The 23,608-nt window shown below is 33.2% G+C and overlaps 1 protein-coding gene across 4 annotated transcripts in view; it reads right to left on the bottom strand.

The window, feature by feature from the left end:
• Zcchc7 (zinc finger CCHC-type containing 7) overlaps positions 1-23,608 on the bottom strand; it is a 225,980-nt gene that overhangs the window by 7,527 nt on the left and 194,845 nt on the right. For all 4 annotated transcript variants that reach the window (XM_021726992.3, XM_005326291.5, XM_021726993.3 and 1 more), the window contains 2 exons: positions 21,840-21,875; positions 267-362 (listed from right to left, as the gene is read on the bottom strand). In XM_021726992.3, the coding sequence (XP_021582667.2) occupies positions 267-362; positions 21,840-21,875 (132 nt within the window). The remainder of the gene's footprint in view (positions 1-266; positions 363-21,839; positions 21,876-23,608) is intronic.

The raw sequence follows: 23,608 nt of genomic DNA, 5'->3' as shown, positions 1-23,608 counted from the left end.
AGAATATATACACTCAGAAAAATTAAATTACACTCAGAAAAATGAGAAATTATACCCCATCTGATTCAAAAGTATGATATGTCAAGATCATTGTACTGTCATGTGTATCTAATTAAAACAAATAAAAAAAGAGAATATATTAAGTCTTGCCTCTGAATGTTAGTTTGTAAATAAGTAAGCATTCCGAGTTCCATTCTTTTTTGAGCTCATCTTTCAACAACTGCTTCCTGACAACAGAATGCTTTATGTTCAAATGCTAAACTTACGTGTCCATAATGGCCTTTTTGTGCACAGTTGTAGCAATAAACTAATGCTGATTGTCCAGAAGGAGTCTTCGGTTTTTTGGGTGGCCCAGGTTTGGTCTGCAACATAAAACATTTGTGAAGGTTTAATAAAAGAAGAATGTTATAAAACCTTGTCCTTACTAAAAGAGCTTTTTTTTTTAGGTAAGAGATTGCTTAGAAATACTGCTTTCTAGAGCTTAGCATGGAGTGGCAGTGGAGGATGGAACCTTGGACAGAAACACTTAAGGGCACACAGAGGAGCTTGTAAAAGGGACAGAGAAGGAAGGGCTCAAGCATGTGGAGACCCAGGAGAACACAGGTGCCAGTGTTAGAGAATAGTTTTAAGAAGGATGAACTGATCTACAGTGCCAAAAACCAGCAGGGAGACCTAGTAACACCAGGATTGACAAACATCCATTGTAAAAACAACTGTTCTTAAATAATGTTAGTGCAAAAATTTGGAATCAGTGGGAGTGCACAAAGAGTTGAAGGCTGTAGGACGAAGAGTAAAGGGATGCACATGAAAGTCATGAAATGTAGAAAGAAGAGCAAAGAAATAATCACCGACTAGGGCTGGGGTTGTGTCTCAGTGGTATTGCACTTGTCTGGCATGTGTGAGGCACTGGGTTTCAATCTTCAGCATAAAATAAATGTATTGTGTTCATTTACAACTAAAAAAATATAAAAAAAAAGAAAAAAAGAATCACCCACCAAAGTCAGGATGGCAGTTACTTCCAAAGAGGATAGAAGAGCTCGTAGAGGGCTTTGGGGTAGCTGCAACTTCCTAGTTTTTGTACACAGAGGTGGTTACTTGGGTGTGTATCATATAACTAATCTATTAAATTGTACACATATTTTATGCATTTTTTAGGATGCAGATTACATTTTACAATAAGAAATGTTTAAAAATATTGAGTATAGGTTGAAGACAGGGAGAATAATGCTATATATTATTTTGAGAAGCATGAATAATGGCAGAGTAAGATGATGCAGTACTTAGGGGGAGGAAGATTTGGTAGGGTTTGTTTTTTTGAATAGGAAAAGACCTGGGCATGTAAGAAGGCTAGTAGAGATGGAGACACTGAAAATAGAGAAGAGAAAGGAGATGATGGATGGAGAAAGAACTCTGAGGAAGTGGTGGCTGTAATCAACAGGAGAAAAACCTAATCGGCACTCCCCACCCCAAGCTTTTGGGAGACTGAAAGAAAACATGTAAGGATGAGCATAAACATAGGTAAGTTTGTTTCTCATGTTCTTTACTGGGATCCTATTATCAAGAGCACTATTGTGCCATCTAATTTTATTGCTTAATGTTACAAACAGGTGGTTTGTGGGGTTTTCTTTGGTTGATACAGGAAAATAATGAATAGGTAGTAAAAATCTTCTTTAAAAAAGTTACTTTCAGTTCTTATTTCCTAGAATGAAAAACCAGAAAACCAGAAGAAAACAATAAAATAATCCTTCTGCTGAAAATGATCACAAATGCTACACACAATGGAATTTAACCTCAGCTGTTACCAATTCAGATATAAATAAAAAACAACAAATGTTATACATTCTCCAATTAAAAATGTGGCTCATAAATTAAGACTAGCCAAAAATCATCAAAAAAAAGTTTTAACAAGTACACATACAAGTCATATATCCCTCATTGCGGAGATTCACATTTTCTTCAGGTAGTAGAACACCAGGAAGATGTGAAATTAGTGAGCGTAATTTTTTTTCTGCCTATAAATAAATAATAAATAAACATATATATATATGTGTGTGTGTATTATAATTTAAAGAGAGAGAAAGAGAATTTTTTAATATTTATTTTTTAGTTTTCGGTGGGCACAACATCATTATTTTATTTTTATGTGGTGCTGAGGATGGAACCCAGCGCCCCGCGCATACCAGGCAAGCGCACTACCTCTTGAGCTACATCCCCAGCCCACGTCTATATTTTTTGATGTGGCATAAAATTGCAGCCATGAGCACACATGTTTTAAGGGAAAACTAAAAGAGATGGTGTCAAGGATGTGATAAAATTTCAAGAAAGAAGTTGTTAAAAGCTACTGATGGGCTATGAAGACTATGATGAAGACTATGAAATTCATTTGACTTAGCAATCAAGAAGTTGTTGGCAACTGCAAACTTGGATGCAATTTCACTTGAGGAACTGTAGCATAAGCCAGATTGAAATAGGTTTATCAAGTAACTATAAAAATGCCTTAGAACAGAACGCTGGTCACTCTTTCAAGAAACAAGGATATGTAGAGAACGAGGGAAAGAGACAAGTGGAACAGAATACAAGTCCAAGGTGCCTCTATCCATGATGCTTTTTAGTGTGCTGGGCACAGGGCAGGAGTGTATACATGCCCTATTTCTACAATTTATTAAAACATAACCATTGAGTGCCCAATATATACCAGGCATTGTTCTCAGATCAGGTAATTGAGAAATGAGAAAAACAAAAATCACTGCTTACATCTCCAGTGCTATATGTGTACGTGTGCACATACTTTCACATATCACTCATGTGTACACAAACTAGAAGATGGTGATTAGTAGTATGCACACAGCTAAAACTGAGTTTTATGAATTACTGATTGAGCTGCTGAGAGAAACCCTGACAAGGACGGTCCTTTATTATAATAAGGAAAAAAAACCCAGGTATATAATGATTAAGGGACACTATTCTAGGCATATGGTATAGGGAATAGGTAGTGCTAAACCCAAGTTAGAAGCAAGCTCACTATATTTGAAGATTTGAAAATGTATCTGTAAACTTGGAAGTGTAGTAAGTAAAGAAAGAATAGAAGAAAAGGAGGTTCCAGGAGGTGAAGAAGGACCTTACCTAGGGGTTTATGACTGAGGGTGAAAAACATTGAATTTATTTTAAGCAGCATAGGAACCCAGTGAAGGGTTGAAGCTACTGGTAGGTTCTTAGTAACTAGCTGGTGACTGTTAGGAAGGACCATAACTGATGATAAAAAGAAAAACCCACTCCTTAAATAATAAATGCTCTCAAAAATGGTACTTTCTTATGTTTATAAATTGTTCTACTTATGTTTGTGCAAAAATATAGAAAATTTACCTTTGAAGCAAGATTTTTAGATTCATTAACGAGAAGGAAAAATATGTTATGTTTATACCACTGAAGTAAGGGATTCTACTGACTTGAATCCTATGCAAAGGTCAAGATAAACCAGGAAATAAAGATGAGAGAGGCTGGTGAAACCATATCAACAGGGATATCCAGTCACTAGAACTTGATTTGATATAGAAGCAAGTGGAGACTTCCTCAAAGGAGAAGCTATCAGCACCCCTATAGCACTTCTGGCTCTTCCTAAAGAGTATAGGACACAAAGAAAGTCACAATACTGCACAACTCTCTAAAGGCTCATTCCTATCAACTCCTTTCAGAGAAAAGGCCACCTTTATGTAATATTGCCAGTTGTTTGCAACCTTAGGGTTCCTAATTCCCCTTTTCCCTACTCTATTCCTCCTCCCCCCCCTTTTTTTTTTTAAAAAAAATAGCATCCATCACTTTCTAGTGTACTAAAGTGGTTATTGATTATTGCTCATCTGCCATCTCAATGCTACAGTGTAACATGCATGAAGGTGGGGACTTTTCTTTGGTCTACTATGTATCCCTACATTAAGAACCTAGACAATGAATTGGTAGAGAACCTAGAATAGGGGTCAGCAAATTTTGGCCCATAGACCAAATCTGATCTTCTCCTGTTTTTGAATGGCTTACAAAGTTGGAATAGCTACCCTTTAAAAAAATTTTTTTTTGGGGTTATACATGGACACAATATCTTTATTTTGTTTATTTATTTTTATGTAGTGCGGAGGATTGAACCAGTGCCTCACATGTGCAAGGCAAGTGCTCTGCCAGGGTCACAACTCCAGCCCACAGCTACCCATTTTTAAATGGTCAAATGCAATAACAAAAGAGTATTTGTAACATGTGAAATTCAAATTTCAGTGTCTATCTATAAGTAAAGTTTTATTGAAACAGAGCCATATATATTAGATTATGGATTATCTCTAGCTGCTTTTACACTAGAGTTTTGATGGAGATCATATATAGCCCTCCAAGCTAAAATATAATACCATCTAACACTTTGTAGAAAGTTCGTTGACCCAATACCTAGAACACAGGAAAAGCTCAATAAATAAAGAGGTAATGAATGAGTAGACATTAAAGACTTCAAGATTCTAGACAGTGGAAATTAGTTATGCAATCAACAAGTGTAAAAAGTGGATACAAACACTGAATATATCTACTACTGAGTACATGAAGGCAAAATTTTATGGAATGTCTCTGAATTTGTTTTATTGCTTTAGTCTGAGGAGATAACAGGTAGTTCTAATGCATTTAGCCCTTAGTAGAAATTATTCATTTTAAAAGGTTGCTGAGTTCCTACTATCCACAGAGTATGTAATAGAAATTGTGAGAGATACACACATAAATAAGAATTCTAAAACAGATGAGTTAACATGGAAAAGATCTTAAGAAATGAAAACACTAGGGAGGCCATGGCTCATCAAGGGGAGTTAAATGCACATCAAATGCATATTTTCCATTAAATTAATGAAGTAGTATAATTTTTTTGAGATGCCCCTTAAGTACAGCATCTCAAAGAACAAATTCACCTTACTGCTATTAAATGAATCATAGTTAGTTCTTTTTAGTTTTTAAAGTGTTAAATATTTTAAAACCAATAACATGCATGTGGCACAAAATTCAAGACACTAAATGGTAGAGAGTAAAAAGTCTGATTTTGTTCTGTTTTCCATTAATCAAGTTCCCCTCCTCAGAGGCAACAACTGTTACTAGGTCCTGTGTTCTACCAGAGAATAGTCTAGGCATGGATACATGTGGGCACTCTGTATATGTATATAATACAAGGGCATATTTTTGCCTGCTTAAAGATATAGATGGAAGGGATTTTAAGAATTGGTGACAATAATCAAAGGCAAAACTGACCAAATCTTCTGAAGAGCCAGAGACTCTGATAAAAAGTTATCCACTGCATTTTGGGATTATGTGCTAATCCTGGCTCTGTCACTTATTCAACATTAGTCAAGTTACTTAAATGATTTTGTTTCATTTTATTCATCTGTAAAATAGGTACAATAACAGTAACAGCACTCCTTCCTGACACTGTTGTGAGGGGATGTTACACATACCCATAACCTATCAGTAAGATATGACCATATTCTTTACTTTCTTTACTTAGTTTCCCCAACTCTCCTGGTTTCCTTCCACCTCACTGGCTGTTTTTTTGCTAGTCCTGTTTCTTATGTTCTAACCTGCTTACCCTGGAGTGGTTCATGGCTCAGTTGTCGTCATCTTTTTTTTTTTTTTTAGTATGTTTTAGTTGAAGATGGACAGAATATCTTTATTTTATTTATCTATTTATTTTTATGTGGTGCTGAGGATCGAACCCAGTGCCTCACATATGCCAGGCAATCACTCTACCACTGAGCCACAACTCCAGACCCCATGGCTCAGTCTTTTGACAGCTTTTCTTCTCTATCTAATCCCTTCTAACCTCATAGCTTTACATTAACCTTTACTTTGGCCACTCTAAAATTATATTTTTAGCCTTGATCTCTCAACCCTAGATTCACATCTCTACTAGAATGTCTAACAGGCATCTTAAATTAAGTAAGTTAAAAACAAATCCTGTCCTCCTCCACCCCTCAAATAAGCACCTCCTACAATCTTTCTCATCACACCATCAGCCATGCCATCCTTTCAATTGCTTAGTCCAAATATCAACAACCTTGATTTATCTTTTACATACCTCATGTCCATCAGCAGAGCTTATTGGCCCTGTAAGATACAACCACCTTACTTCTTCTCTCCTGGTCTGACCATTCACCTTTTATTTAGATTACCAGAGCATCAGAACTGATCTTCCTCCTTCTATCCCTGCTCCTCTGCAGCCTATTCTCAAGACAAGGTGATCCTTCTAGCATGTAAATCAGAACATATCACTCCTCAGCTGAAAACCCTCTAACAGCTCCTCTGTTCTCTCAGTAAAGGCCAAGAACCTTACAATGGCCTACAATTTGCCTCTCCCACCTGCCTGATTTTGCTATATGCTTTGAAGCATGTCTTCATACCTTGCTAGCCTTTCTGTTGTTCTTTGAACACTCCAGACAAACCTCAGAGCTTGGCACCAGTTTTGGTGACAAAGCTTCTGGATCCATTTTCCTGGATCACTCTTCCCCCAGATATGATGTGGTATACCCCTTCACTGCCATCAAGTCTAGGCTCAATGGTCACCTTCATAGTAAGGTCTTCCTTACTACCTATTTTAAAATTGCTAGCTCTTTCCAAGTGGTACTCCTAATGTCCTAATTAAACAAAACAAAACAAAACAAAACAAAACAAAACCCCCTAAACCAGCAGTCAAACAACCCTCTTCCTGGAAACCCCCCAAATTTCCATGGCCCTTATTGCATCTGACATTAAATATTTTACATTTTATCTATCCATCCTCAGCCCCAAAATTAAGTTCTGCAAGGGCTCCTTCTGTTCATTCCTGTACCACAGCTTCTGGAATAGGGCCAGGCATATAGTAAGAGTTCAGTAAATATTAATGAATGAACAATGGGGTAATGCATATGTAAAGCATATGACCCATGTTAATAAAAATCTTGTATACTTTGGAAAGTTTTTAACTTTTCTGTCATTAAGGGAAAAATCTATATAATCATGCTTTGATATGTTAAAAAGCTTGAATAAATTAATAACACAGCTTCCTTGTGTCTCTTTCCTTCACACTAAGAATGTGATATATACTTTGGCAAAACCAGGATGGAATTAGTAATGTAAAGAGAATAGGAACTCATCGGATAGTACCAGGGATGAAGAGATCCTTCTTAATCAAATTTTGAAAGCATGCTTCATTGTTGACACTTGTAATTTTATTTTGAAAGTAATCTCAAACATAGCCCCACTGTTCATTTATGCTCCTGGACAAAGTGCAAACACTTGGATGTTCATTCATCTGAATAATGTCACTAGTTAAAAACTTTCATTACTACTAATAAAAATACCAACAGTATTTATATTGTTATGAAATTCTAAACTGTTTCACAATAATTTATTAGTAAATGACATGACAAACATTATCTACATACTCTCATTTTAATAAACTATCATGTACCAGGACTTAGTAGGAATGAAATCAGCCTAGATCTTACCTAATTCTGTGTTAGAATACAGTACTGAAAACTCAATAATGATTTCCAGTGGACAAATTTTCATACTATGATCTAACAAAAATCTTTACTTAAAGTGTTAGAAATATAAATTTGTGACTCAATTCTTCTGCCTGGGAGAATGTCTTTATTTTAATTAACAGTAAGATCCAATTTAAAGAAGAATGTGTCAACTGATTAGCTCTAAGCTCAGGACTGTCATATGCACCTATACTGCTGACAAAAAGTTTAATCCAAGGGAATGAATGTAGTTTTCTAGAACTTTTTTAAAGTAAAAAAAAATTATCTAGACTTTGACTCAATGGATAACAAATGAAGTATTTATGAAAGCAGGACTTTTTTTTTTGTTAGAAACATTTAAATAATCTGTATTTGTAGGGTGATATCTTGGAGATTACTTTACTATCAATATATAGAAGTAATAACCTGGTAGATAGCATTACCTATGAAAGGTCCATCCCATCTGCTATTCTTGCTGAAAGCTTTTCATGCACCAGTAAACTCAGTAAATATCAGAAGATAAAGCATAAGCTTACCACGCCACGGATTTACTCCTAATGTCTCCTCCAAAGTGCAGCCCGATGCAACGATTACAAATGATTTTCTTCTAATGTCATTTTACATAACCCTTTTTTCTGCATGAGTAGTTAGTTCGGAATGAATGAATGAATGCCATTAAAACAGTTAATCATTATCTGGAACACTGGCCTTACTCCCTTCACTTACTAGGAATCTCCATGACAAAGGCCAAGAGATCAAAATGCTAGAGTTGCCTCAGTGTCCTATTTCTAACAGTAATTTTTTATGCAAATGAACCTGCAGGGCATCTCCCTCTGTGACCTTGAGCTGCCCTTATCTAAACTGACTTTGATCCAATAAGGGCTTGCATCTAGTTGAAGCTCATTCCCTATATGCATATAGGATGTACAATCAATTTCACTAATTAAAGAGAATTTTCTACACTTGTGAATGCAAAATGGATTCGTTTTTATAATCATACATATAAAGACTAAGCTAAATATATATATATTTAATTTGTTAATCCAATTTGCTACGTAAACTTTTGTGTGTGTGTGTGCACACGCGCGTCATACTGGAGTTTGGAAACCTAGGGGACTCTACCACTGAGTTACATTTGCAGCCTTTTTTTTTTTTTTTTTTTTAAATTTTGAGGCAGAGTCTTGCTAAGTTCCCAGACTGTCCTTAAACTGTGATCCTCCTGCCTCAGCCTTCTCAGTTGCTGGGACTACAGGAAGAAATCACCACACCTGACTATTAAGAGCAAATATTTTAAACACTTGACATAAATATATTCACAATCAAATATAACACTAAGAAAAGTAGAGCTTGGCTCTCCAATCTTTCTGAACAAGTTGCATTTGCACATATACCTTTTAAATTGATAATAATGTTCAAGTGTGAGAACATCCTCACTCTTTCAAAATGTTTCCAAGTCAATTTATTCTTTTAATAAGCTCATTAAGAGCACAACCCTTTCCCCAATATTCATGTATTTTAAAAATCCAACCCAAGTAATCAAATAAGATTACTCAAGAAATTGTTACCCCCAATCAAAAGCCTTGAATGTGATTAATTGAAGTGACCTATTGACATCAATTTGAAATTTAAGCAGGAAGAAAGTTTAAATTTAAAATACACATTTTTTCCTGTCTAAAGATATTGCTTTTTACTGGCTACTCTAAAGAGATTAGAGACAATATGCTAAATATTTTATTTCATTTTATAAAGAGAAGGCAGGGAAAGAAGAATGGATGCTTTCCCTTTCTTTTATGTTATTCAAAATATAAATGCCAGTAGAAATGTAATCAGCATATATTCAAAGAACAACAAAAATATCTGGAAACTAAAGAAATCAAAGGGAGGAACTTGAAAGTTGGGCAAAACATTTTTTAGTGAACAGAACTAAAGCTGAGTCTGTGAGAAAGCGACAATGACAACAACCCTATTACTAGCAGCGCACAAGACTAATACCCTTTCCTTCCTTTACCAAGGTTTCTGAAGATGTGTTCTCACACCTGAGGCCTGAACTCCACCCAGGCTTATTCCCACTCTAGTTTTAGACAAAGCCTTCCATTTGCACACGGTTTTGGCAAATATCCATTGTTACATTTTCCTTTGAGGAACACTGGGAGGATTTTTCTTCTCAAAACTTTGGAATTGTTTAAAACAATGCTTCCTTTATGAAATTTTTAAAGCTATAATTTTTTCTTAGTGAAAAACAAATGCATTTATATTCCTGTGGACACTGCTACCAATTTCCCCTAAATCCTAAAAACGGCATTAAAAGTATCACATATAATAATATACATATAATATTTTTATGTGTTAAAAGACTATGTCATATACCCAACAGACTCCCAATCCATTGGGTAATTCCTTAATTAGGCAGATTTTTGAAACATGTATTATGTACACAACAGACCGGAACGTCTCCTTTGGAGCATTTTCTAGTCTATCGGGTGATTACATCATTAAGCCACACATGCTACGTAGAAAAAATCCTTATGAAAATTCATGAAAAAAATGTACAGCACATCATTAGCATGCAGAGGATGTGTATGCTTTTGATATTTTCTCTGTTTAAAAAAAAAAAACTACATGAAGTAATTAGTCTGGGCCATGAAAACATGAGAAAGGTACCCGACCCTGGTGAAAATAAAAATTACAAAAAAATTGCATCTTTCATGGTTTAGCTGAGGGTAATTTGCTTTATTGGAAAATGGATTCTTGAAAAGTATTCAGTTGAACCGCAGCAAAATAGTGTTGCTTTATTGATTTGATATTTCAAATATATACGTAACTTCCTTCCTAATTCTCTTTTGGATACACTTAAGTTTTACAAACCAATGAGCTGAAAGGTTGCAAATGACCAGTCATAAAACCATTAATTATTCAAATCCTTGCAATACTGTATGTTTGCATACTTGTGTTTTCATTTTATGTCATCAAGAGTTTAAGGGATTGCATGAGTATGTCTTTTTCAATAAGTCAAAACTATGTTCAAGTAATGTGAATAAATGTAAACTGTTGGTATAAATCCCAGCAATGAAAAGACTACATATTAAGCACTAGGACAACATTAAGCACTAGGCAAAACCTGTAAGACAATATATTTGAAGATTAAAATAAAAGACAAACAAATTTTGTAAAAAGGAGCTATTAAATTTATTAGTTTATGATCTTTTTGCTAATAAGATACTTCCCCCACCAAAAAAAACCCACAACAACAACAAAAAAGAAAACCTCAGTAAGCAGAGAACAATGAACATATGCAAGACAGTAAGGATCACAGTAATTCACTCCCTGAATGCTCCAAATCTTCATGGCTTAAAAAGCATCCCAATTTTCTCTAAAGGTAGAGGCATTTATTCACTGGGCCATAGCTAATTTTACATGGAATGCAAAAATGTTAGTTTAAGTTTAATTTACCATCCTATTTAAATATTTCCAATGTAGCTCTCAAACTGCAGAGCTATCCCTCCGTCTATTTTAATTTTAAAGTAAGTTAGCAAAGGCTTCCTTCTTAATCCCTAGAGACTACCTACATAGTGACACAAACGCACAAATTTATGACAGCAACATAAATGCTCTTCTGAAGTAATGTGCAACATTAAGTGAAAATCGTTTCCTGGAAAGATATTATAGGTATCTATATTTTATTTGCCATCTTAAACATATCTGGGTCTTTATGGCCTTATTTTAAAAATGTATTTCCTTTTTATATTTCCTGGTGCAAATGGACTGCATAAATAAGCAATGTGCTATGAGGCTTCAGACCAGCCGATAAAACCTTTCAATTTTCATGCCAGCTTCTTCTTTTGTAATTCAAATCCGCCTGGAAACTGGCAGCTCTGAAAACTGAAACAAGCACTGCCACAAATACCTTGTAATGCTATCGACCTTGTCTGCCCATGCAGTGAGAAAGGGGGATGCGTATGTGTCTGCAGCCATCCAGATAACACAACTCATTTTTTGGGGGGGGGGTGTGGGGATAACAGAAGCCAGCCCCAGACTGTGCACCAAAAGCAGTCATTACCAGGCAAGCTGGAGAATAAGTCTCTTCAAAATACACAGTGCATTTAAAAACCATATATGAGGCTGAGCCACTGCTGTCATTACCAATTTTAATTTAGCTCCTTCAGTTTGCCAGCCAGATAAACTCTTTAGTGCTGTTTTTCAATCTATTTGCCACATTTTATGTTTAAGATTATAGTAATATGGACAGGAGAAGGAATCACTTTTAGGGGAAATAAAGAAATAGATCCGCTTATCGGCGCCCATCAGAAAGTTCATTAATCAACCAGGCTTTGTGCCCTCTAAATTGAAAGGTTAAATAATCCTCTCAGGAATATTTCTCAGCCCCTCCACCAATTGTCCGGAGAGGAGCTGCCATTCATAGCATGCGGGATCAGTGACAGGGTATCTTACCACTGTTTGGACCCCAAACAATGATGGACAAATGGCCTGGTTTACAAAGAAACCTTTTAGTACACAGATGGAAAAGAACCACAAGCTTTGAAGCAGGGTGGAGGGATGAGAAGGGCGTGGAGACAGGATATAGGGTGAAGAGACAGAAGAGAATGTCTACATGTTGTGAATTTTCGGATATTTTATCTGAAGGTTTACTGGGGTGGCCTATAAAGCAAAGAAATCACATTAATATTATACCTCTCAATCATATAAAATGCATAACATATTCAAATTTGCTTATACATTTTGCATACAACTGTACATAAACCTCTACTGAAAATTATGGAACCAGAGCTCTACTGTACTTATTAGCTAATACATCAAGGATCCAAACAAACCCCAAGATTTTCATTTTGACTATAACTCTACATGACTTACAACACATGGCAACCCCCTTCACCTCAAACCCTGCTTATTCTATTGAAATATTCTTAACCATCAGTCACAAAGGCATGGAATCCACAACTGCAAGGACCTATTTCAAGGAGGGAAGTAATGCTCTTTTGCTTTTATAATATGTTCCATCTTAGCCCTTGCTTTTCTTAAAATAAGAAACAAACATGAAATTGGAAGGCTCTTTGAAATATATATCACATGCATTGAGAAATTGATTTTGTGTTGCCTTTTTTTGCTGGACCCATGCAAATACAGTTGAGAGTCCACAGAAGTGACCCAGCTCTTATGCCACTACGGTTGGCTATGAAATTTGGCTGTTTTTTGGTATCAGACATGGGAAAGTAAGAAGTAGTTTTACCTGAAGTGCAAAAAATGGATACACTATTTTGTTTCCTTCCTAAATCAGATTAACATAAGCCCTCCACCCTTAGCAAATAGAACCACAATTAGCATGTGTGAATTATTTAATTTCATGTTATTCACATTATTTACACAAGAAGCTAATAGTTATATAATTTCATCTGCATAGGATAGAATAACTATATTCAGATGATACTGAAATTACTGCTTAAAAAATTATATGCATTATTAGCATCATTGTAATCTAATCTTCAATATCTTTACAATGATTTTTAGGTAAGTAAAATTAAGAAAATAATTTAAATTTGCTATACTTAATTAAAAGTTACTTACATTTTTGGAAAGGAATAAGACAAGTGTAAATAATTAAAAAATTAAAAACTGAGTTAAGTATTTTTGTTAAGAGAAGACACTGTTTATAAGTATTTTAATTTCACTAACTCTAAGAGGAAAACACTGTTAGGAGACAGAGTAATATGTCATTATGAATCTCCTTATCTTGGGCAACATTAACAATAACTGAACTAGGATATCAGTGCAGATGCCATCTCTAAAGGTGCGAGATGCTTCTGGGTTTGCTGTGGTAAAGCTCACATAGCATTTAACATGCTCTATGTGCACAGTATTGTGTGAAGTACTTTTATCATCTTATTGCATATGTAAGTAACCCTATAAGGCATGATAACCCCCATTTTTTTCAGGTGAAGAAACTGAGATTCTTTTTTTTTTTTTTTGAATTTTTAATATTTATTTTTTAGTTCTCGGCAGACACAACATCTTTGTTGGTATGTGGTGCTGAGGATCGAACCCGGGCCGCACGCATGCCAGGCGAGCGCGCTACCGCTTGAGCCACATCCCCAGCCCCAAGAACATGAGATTCTTATAAGTTAAATATTTTAACTACTTTTACACATCTAGTATATGAACCAAAGTACATGAACTCTGAACCAAAGTCCAATTCTAAAGCTGGCACTTTTCTCCTTCTATTATGATATAAAATTCCCTAGTATTTCCTCAGGAAGATGCCTGCCTTTCTGTCCAAGTTTCTTAGTACCTTTTTCTAAGGGCTTTCGTAAAATGAGGAGGAAATATGGTATTACTGTAAACAAATGAAATGTGAAAGATCCAAGAAATATAAAATTGAGATTTTTTAAAGTATAAACCAAATTTATAATCCAAAGTTTAGTTCTAACTGCAAAGAAGTGTGGAGTAATCTACAAATAACCGTAAAGGAATGTATTCATATATAGTAGGCATTTATAAGCATAAATATATTACAAAATTATAAAGATGGCTATATATCTACTTAGTAGATTCAGCTCTATGATTTTTGAAAAAAGTAATGAAAAAATCCAGTAGCTTGATGACCAAATAATATACACATAAATTCTTACTAAGCTAATACAGATTTCTGAACACTCACTTGAATAACTCTTGTTTTTGAAATGTGACCTACCTGTGTATTGGTTTATCAATTAAGGTGAAGGTGTAATTTAATGTGTTCAACTTTTTGTTGTTGTTGTTAAACACCTTCTAAATGTGCAGCATGTTTTTAATATAATTTTAAAGATATTTCTTAAAAGCTAGAGTTGTTGGTCTGAGAATCATTGAATCAACCTCAAAAGAGCTGGAAGAAATCACTTATAAATGTAAAAATTCATAAATAATTCCCAAGACTTTCTGATATAAAATGAACAATGAATTTCAAGTCTAAAATTTGAGCAAATTGAACAATAATTCATTAACTTTCAGTCACTGAAGTTAAGTTTAAAGTTGAAACTTTAAACTTAGACACTTAACTTTGCTACTGAAGTTTATACCATGACAGAAAATACACTAGTTTAGAGACGCTGTTCTTGTCAAGAAGTCAAGGGTCCTTTCAGGATTCTTTTCCTGCAGATTATTCAAATGACTGACCCAAACCCTTAAAGGTTATGGTTGATCATAACTGAGTAACTAATTGATTCCTAAATACTTAAGACCTGCAGGAATTACTGTAATCTACCATGTCACTCATATACATGACTACTAAAAGGAATGTTTAATAAAAATATCACTGATTTAGTATACTTTATTTACATTTATTGTTGCACTGAAATATCCATACAAGAGTGTGACAAACTCAATCACCTAGAATGCTTATAAGGAATGGCATGAATCACCTATTTAAATTACATATAAAAAAGAATCACTCAAATAAGCTGAAATTATTCTGCACTTTACTTCATGTTCTTTTTCTTTATCTTTTTTTTAAACATTTTTAGTTGTAGATGGACACGATACTTTTATTTTATTCATTTACTTTTATGTGGTGTTGAGGATCAAACCCAGTGCCTTACATGTGCTAAGAAAGTGCTCTACCACTGAGCCACAACCCCAGCCCATTACTTCATGTTCTTCATGTGCAGGTAACATGACTCCCCAAAAAAGCATTACTCAACATCTCTCATGTTTAAGCTATAATTTTTTACAGAAGACAATACTATACAGTGATAAACTGCATAGATTTCAAAAAATAAGAATATTTGATTTTGTTCATTTTTGGTAAAATAGGGGGACTTTTTCTAAGTAAAAAACAATGTAGTTTTTTGGGGGGGATTATAAGAATTATATATTTATATTTTAAGGAGATAAGAAAAGAAGTTTAAAGTGTTCATGTATATTAAAATTAGAAACACTTAGAAATGAAACTCCATTACCACAACACTTAATTCTCAAGAAGAAATTGCTCCTACAATGCAATTCCTCTATAAGCAAAAGTGAACATACGTAGAGAAGAAAGAAAAGGGTAATGAAAAGGTCTAAATCTAACCTTCTCTTTCAAATATCCTCAGGAAAAGCATCTTTTAACACTTTTAAAACAGAAGTAAAACTTGAAGCTCATTTGGTAAACATGTAACTTCTAAATGTACTGCCCCCCATCCCCTTCATCATTATGGGATATACAAAACAAAGCATAGAAAATTTTCTATCAAATGAAGAAGGAAGTTATTGTTTTTAGAACTTCAAAATCAGTTTACTATTGAGAAACATGTTCTATCTAAAAATGAACAAAGGCCTTAATGGCTGGTGACTAGGGCATTAAAGATATTTAGAAGATGGCAAAAGCACAGCTGCTTTTATGATAAAATATTTATGTAAATTTTTCTCAATTGAGTAAATGCAGCGTATTTTTCATTGCTTCATTATCTGACATGCTTAAAACCACATTAGGATTGTTGTCATAAAGCATTTGATATTATTTAAATATACTAATGTAAGAAAAATGGACCATATTGATTTCCCTCTTAAATCAAAATTAATTTTTACATTTTAAAATACTAAAAATCAAGTAAATTGAGAATTTGCTCTGAAGGAGGACACCTTAATATTCCTTTGAGAATAAAACACTAAGGTTCTCTCATGTGCGCTTCAATGAAAACAAATAAGTTATATATACAAATCTTAATCATTTTTATTCCACTGTATTAAAATACAAGCATGTATACACATGACTTCTTAATGTCTGAAGAAACATTGAGAGCAAAAAAAACATATGCATTTATAATTCACAGCGTTCACTTTTCCCACTTTCCTTTACAGGAGCTTTAGGAAATTGCTTTTTGATGATTTGGCAAATTATATTTATTTTTAAATGAATCTCATTTATTGAGATTGATAATTCCAGGTTTCATTTGCTTTGAAATTGCATTTTTCAATTGCTTCCAATGATAGGTTCTGGCAAAATGTGGTCCTACATGCCAATAAAATAAAGATTTAAAAAAAAAATCAGTCAATGTACTCTGCAGATGTAGTAATTATCTTTTATAATAAATTCAAAACATGATAATATTGAAGTAAAAAAATTGCTAGCATATTTTTAACACTAAATTCATTAAGAACAAGGTAAATATTGAAAGTAAACACAAAACTACTCACATTCCTTTTCCATTAAAAAAAATCTTTGAAAAATTTTGGTCACCATCCAAATGTATTTCCTATTTCAGTTATCAAATATGGAGTATGAGTAAGTCATTAAAACTTACACAAAAACTTTTTGTCTGGGCTGAGAGTATAGCTCAGAGGTAGAGCATGTGCTTAGCATGTGTAAGGCCCTGAATTCAATTCCCTAGTATGCTTCAAAAGAAAAAAAATCCTGTTACTCAAAACAGCAAGTAACTAAGAAGATAAAGCAATCTGATTGATTTTGTAGTACTATAATGAAAAGATAGCCCTGAGATAATATAAAAGAGACATGTGCATTCTCAACCATGAGAGCACAGTCAATGCCTTGGTAGTGTTTGACCATTAGGGTATTTTTATTTATTTATTTGTTTAAAAAAATTTTTAAAAAAATCTTTTCGTTGTTGATAGATCCTTATTTTTATTTATATATACATGGTGCTGAGAATCAAACCCAGTGTCTCACACATGCCAGGCAAGTATGTTACCACTGAGCCCCAGCCCCAGCCCAGGGTATTTTTAATAAAAATCAAATATATGAAAACTTGACAGAGATGTCATGTCCCAATGCTTGGTAAATCAAAACACTGTAAGAGCCATACCAGATGTATAGAGGAAAAGAAGACCAATTTATGCAAGAGTATTTTTGGTTCTTGAACTTTGGCAAAACAAACTGAATTACCAAAATAATAGCTTCCAAAAGGAATTTATAAAGTATTAGTTTATGATAACCTATATGTCAGGTCTCAAAAAATAGTACAAAGAAAAAATGTTTTGAAAAATTCCAAAACAGAGTAAGATCTAGGCCTCACTCTATTCTGGAGTTAACATTTTTTTTTTTTTAATGCAACCAGTTCTATTTTCTTAAATACACATACTCCTGCACACTGTCTCACATACATTTACATATAAAAACATGAAAAGAGAAAGACAAATGATATAAGTTGTGTGGATAGGGTTTTGCAGGTCTGTTTATGTAGCCAAGGAGCTCTCAGAAAGATATTTAGGATTCCCAGCATATATCCAATTAAAACAGAAAACTTTTTTTTTTTTCCCCCATGAGAAGAAAAGATTCTGGCTTGAGACTGACTTTTTCAAACTATTTATTTTTCATTTTAAGTTACTTTGAAAGAAAAATATTCAATTTCAGCATTAGGCAGTTAGAAATTTGTTATCCACCTATCACAATCCAAGGATAAAGATTTTTGTATAATTATAGCCTTGAGATCCAAATCTATATCCACCTTTTTATTCCTTTCTTCTGGACTATAAAACAGAATTCTAAAGTAAATTCCAATCTGTTGACATTTAGGGATACCCACTCTGGTATGGCATAGAATTCATTAGAGGATAAAATTCTCATTTAGAGTAAAACTCATAATGTGAAAACATTCTCATGCTATAAGAACTCAGAAAATACATTTCTAAATTGATGTTTCCAGGTAAGGAGAGAAAACTGAGTGGCAAAGTGAAATGGAACATTGTTAACTATGGTCCAGAAGATAGACTCTGAAATTCAAATAGTTCAGGTAAGACTACCATTGGTCACTAGTAAACTCTGGTCATAAGCTTTTCCTAAGTCAGAAAGGAAGGCATGGAAACTAATTTCTCGATTCTTCCCCATTTCCCTGACAACAAATATTTTAATTTTTTGAAGTGTGAATACTAAACATTCCAAAAATTATAAACTTACGTGTAAAACTTAATTCTCATAAAAAAGTTACATTAGCTTTCTCCTTAAACTTTTGGTTAAAAAGAAGGTAGGAAGGTTATAATACATTTTAACAATGCACACAAAGAAATCCAAGCGCAAAATTAAACATAAAAGACACATTGTCCTTTTTGGTTCTTAATACATACAGCCTCCAAAGAGCAAACTCCTGGTTACTTTTTTAAGTAAGTAGATTAAAAACAAGATTAACAAAATGTCCAAGCCATGTCAAATTACAGCCTCTACTAGTTAAAAATTCTGTTGGTTTTAAAACTCTGTTGGTGGCCATATTGGTCTAGGATTTTTAATATAAATGAGAGTAGAAATGACAGGGGTTGGGGGAAGGGACTTTCCTTCTTGAATAACAAGGGAAATTTTTTTATCTGGAATAAAATATTTGAAAGAGGAAAAGAATATTTAAAGTCAGACTTTACCAAAAATCAAAAAATAAAGCAGAAATTAAAAAATAAAAATAGGGCTATACTATTAAAAGATTTAAAGAATTTTCTAAACATATTTTTGGAGAAAGTAAAAAATTAACTATTTGAGTAAATCATGTAATTGCTAGATAAAACAATTTTTCTTCTTCCCAAGTAGTTCTCTAAACCAATAATTCAAAAGACATTCAAATTACACATGATTTTATAGCCACTAAAATATATTAAGAAAATATTACCATAGTTGTTATGATGTATATGTGTGTGTGAGAGAGAGATAGAGAGAAATAAATAGAGAGAGACAGAGAGAGAGAGAGACAGAGAGAGAGAGAGAGAGAGAGACAGAGAGAGACAGACACGCACGAATGGATGAATGTATTTTAGAGTTTTATTGACATGGTCCCTTTAGAAAGATGGCCTTAGTTTTTACTAGTGTAGTGAAGTTAAGTTTGGTTAGAAAGCTATTCTATTTAGATACAAGTTGTTAAAGAGACTTCATTTTAATTCTCATGAATTTGCTGAAAATATTGAATACTTCTTTGCCATAAGTTTCTTCTTACTTCAGAATTTATTTTTAAAATTTTTGATTTGTAACATTTCACAAATCCATTTATATTGATCAACTTCATCATCTTATGTGTTTGAAAAATAATATTCTGCTTAATCTCTGGAATTCCTTTTTCTTTCTTTCTTTTTTCTTTTTTTTTTTTTTAAGAAAATGATTCCTAGAAAGACCTTAATTTGTAGTGGCTAAAACAGAAATTGTTCTGTAAACGACCTTCTAGTCTTACTGGTTGAAAGGCAGATAAAACCAACTGAAAGCTCACAAATGTAAACATTTCCAAACTGGGACATATTAATCAACTTCTCCCCTCAAAAGCGCAGTTCACCTGGGGTATAAAATAAACACTTTTTGGTTATAAAAGAAATTAATCCATGATTAAATGTAGAAAGTTCCAGTTTTTGCAGACTGGTTTAAAAGAAAATACAGTAGCAATTCTAATCCTAGTTTATTACTTGGCCATTGCTCTGATGCCACAGTCATGTGTGAGGGCTACTATTAGTCAATAGATGGCAGTCCATCGCCTAGTAAAAGAGCTGAAGAGGACTAAAATCAGCACGTATCTTGCTTTTATCCAAAACTGAATATGCTTAATTGCAAAGATTCAAATATTACCCCTACACTTATAAAAATTCAAATAACTATAGTTAAATAATTTAACTTTTATTTTACATGTGAACTGATAAATAATGCACAGGTCTATAAGCACAGAAGTGATACATTTATACTTGCACAGTAAACTTATTATTTACTAAAACTTGATAATAATAAATTGTGATGGTTACTTTAATATTATTTTGAAAAATTAAACAGGATTCCACATTGGGACAAATTAAGTTCTCAAACTGAATTTATTATAACCACAGATAGAATATATTATATTCCACAAAAGGCAAATTCATTTTGTTTTTATTTTTTATCCCCAAAATTCTTTATGCAATGTTTCTAAAAAGCTAAAGTATTAAACAGACCTTCAATATTTCTGTTATACCTGAAACCAATTTTTACAGGCTCATTGTTAGTTATGTAAAAGAGTGGCTTTAAGATTGAGTACTTTCCACACTTCAAATTTTCAAAATTGGAATTCTCTAAATTAGGGGAAAAGCTAAAAAAGAAATGTAATGTCAAATTTCTTAGGACATTACTTAATACAAATAATGATGAAAAATATTGCTATGTGGTTACAAAGAGCAGCTCTTTGATCTTGAAAAGTACTAGAGATCAAATTCTAACCAAGTTTAGGCTATAAGAACTTCACCATGCTATGTGAGAATAAATAAACTGCTACATGAACACAAACAATGTAATCAGATGAGTTACATCTGTAATGTGTGCGTGCATATATGGGTATGTATCTTTTAGCATTAACACTGAAGATTTTAACAATAATCTATTTAGTATTTTGGGGAGAGCAGAGGAATTACAGTTTCCTACTTAAGCTCTTCAAATAAATTAAATGGAGATAACAAAATCTGAAAAAACAAACCACTTGATAATTATTCCTGGCTTCTTGGGCTCATGACAAAATGGTAGTATGAGTACCTAGGTTGGTTTATTATTTATTTTTTATAAGTGGTACAAAATCTTTGCTTTCTCTCTTTTTATGACTTGCTTTCTATAAACAAAACCTTTTTAATACACTAAACTTTTAACAACTATTAATTAGTATGTATTACATAACTTTACAACTAAAAGAAACTTGTCCCTTGCTTAGTACAACACATTTAATATATTAAAAATGACCAGCAGGGCTTTGGTAAATCAGTGCAATTATTTAAGCTGAACAGTAAAAGTAAACTAACTTTATAATATTGAACCAATTGGATTAGCCAACTGGATTCTATGGTGACTATGTTTTCTGCTTCTAAACTAGAAAATTGAAAACCTGAATGGTATTATGCAGATATTCACACTTTTCAAATATGTCAAGAAGGGCTTAAAACATAGGACAGTTAAATTGTGCTATATGAAAGGTACCCTGGGCCTTTTCTAGCTTCATTTGATAAATGTGTACATATTTCAGTAAAGGCAGAAAAATGATAATGGAAGATACTGTGCACTGTATGCTTATGGACTGTGGATGATGTAATATTTTAAAGACACTGATTATTATCATTTTTTTATGGCTTCCAGCATACTTTCCCCCTTTAATATAATGAATAGAGTCAAAGAAGACTTAGAAATACCATGATGTAATCATCAAATGATGTGAGTAATAACAAATAATCAAAATCTTTTAAGAACAGGACAGGTTAGTGGGCAGGGGAGAAGGAAAAAAAGCATATTATTGCTTTCTCAGTACAAAAACTCTTTAGATATTTATTATCTTCCAGCAGAAGATGCTTGTCTATATTTTATGGTCAGCAGTTCGGAGAAGGGTAAATAGGCTGGGTCTTGGGGAAAATAAAAAAGGTGTTTCTACTCACCGTTAGGTGATACTGCCTCCAGATTTCTGGGCAAGCCTGGAAAATAAAAATATTGATCAACTGGGAGCATGAAACAAGGTACTTTACAGCCTGTTGGTTTTGGCATAACCCAGCATCCACCGGTGTCGGTCACAGGAAAATAAGAAGCTTAACAGAAAGGGTCTGCATTTCAGCTTCAAAAACCTGGCTAGACAGTTTAATTGAATTTTACACTGGTTTAACACACTCCCTGCCATTGTCAGAAAGCCAGCAACAAAGTTTTCTCTCTCTTTTTTTCTTTTCAGGTCAGAAGTTTGGGGCAAAAGATGTGATAAAGAGCCATAACTCAGTTAAACTGGTAAATGAACAGCAGTGGTCAAATCAATAAAACTTACCGAGAACACCTTTTAAAAAAATATTCTGAATTTTGCTAGTGTTATAGAGAACAATTTAATAGCAACTGCTTTTAAGAAGACCTCACTGTGGCTAAATATTTCTGATATCTGTTGCCATCTTTTACCTAACCTCTTGGTGCTTTTAATAAACTACAAAAAAAGAGAATTTAAAAACTGAATAATAATAATAACAACAAAATTCAAGAAGCTAAGGTCCATGCCCTTTTCATTAGACATCAAATCTTTACATATACACATCTGTAGAAAAACAACTTTAAAAAAACTAATAAAATATCAATAATTTTGTAAAAATTGGACTCAACTGAAATAAGAATAGGCAACAACACATATAATAATAGCAACAAAAACCAGTGATTAGGAGATATTTTATTTTGAATATATATGAAAATCTTCTTAGACCCAAATTATGATTGTTAAGGAGACACTTTTTCTAACCAAAAACTTTTTAGTTGATCAATTTAGCATCTTCTCAGCAAAAGAACTGTTGAAGACAGGAAATATGCTTCTATTATTATATGAGATCATTGATTTTAATAAGTCAAACCACCAAACTAAGTAAATTTAATTCTTCAAATTAATATAAATTTATAGCTTTTGTTTAAAAATGTCAATGCATGTATTTGTACAACATATATATACATATATATACATATATATATACACACAAGTGCATGCCTACATTAGAATTAATCTCTTCACTTGATTTGTCATTTCTTTCATTTATTTTTCAGAGAAGTGATAAAAGCAATACAGTTCATACAATTTGAAAATAGCAAGCATATGGTAATACTTCAGGAAATACATTTTGAACAGGAAAATCTCTACTGAAAATCCACCGTAAGTGATTAGACAAAGAGTAGATATGTTCTAGCTATGCTGGAAAGTTTCATCCATTATGCATTTTAAGTTTAATTATTTATTCTATGTAATTTTCTATGGAAAGGTGTGTAGGTTAGACTGTCTAGTGGTCACTTCCCAATTTTAATGTGATATTCATAAAAACTAAAGTGTCTGATTAAAAAACCACTTAACACACAATGATATCTGAGTAACACTGACCAAAAGGAAAGAATTTTTAAAAAGTAAAAAGTAGCTTCAGAAGGCAAAGATGATGTTAGTACCCAATGGAAGCCATTAAGTTGTAGGATGCAAAGTTATTGAGTCTCTCTGTGTGTGTATATATATATTTACATGCAAAGATCTAATATACAATATATCCTTAATGCTAATTTCCTACTTTTTATCATAAGCTTTTTGCTTTGTATATATAATTTGAGTAGGATTATTGTAGAGATAAACAAGCAGTTATTTATACATTAGTTATGGATAGTTCTTGATTATCACAGTGTCCTCAGAATAATACGGTTGAAAAAT

The sequence above is a fragment of the Ictidomys tridecemlineatus genome, chromosome 4 (genome assembly GCF_052094955.1).
Source record: "Ictidomys tridecemlineatus isolate mIctTri1 chromosome 4, mIctTri1.hap1, whole genome shotgun sequence".
Lineage (NCBI taxonomy): Eukaryota > Metazoa > Chordata > Mammalia > Rodentia > Sciuridae > Ictidomys > Ictidomys tridecemlineatus.
The sequence above is the reverse complement of the archived record's forward strand: the minus strand, read 5'-3'. Positions and strand labels throughout refer to the sequence as shown.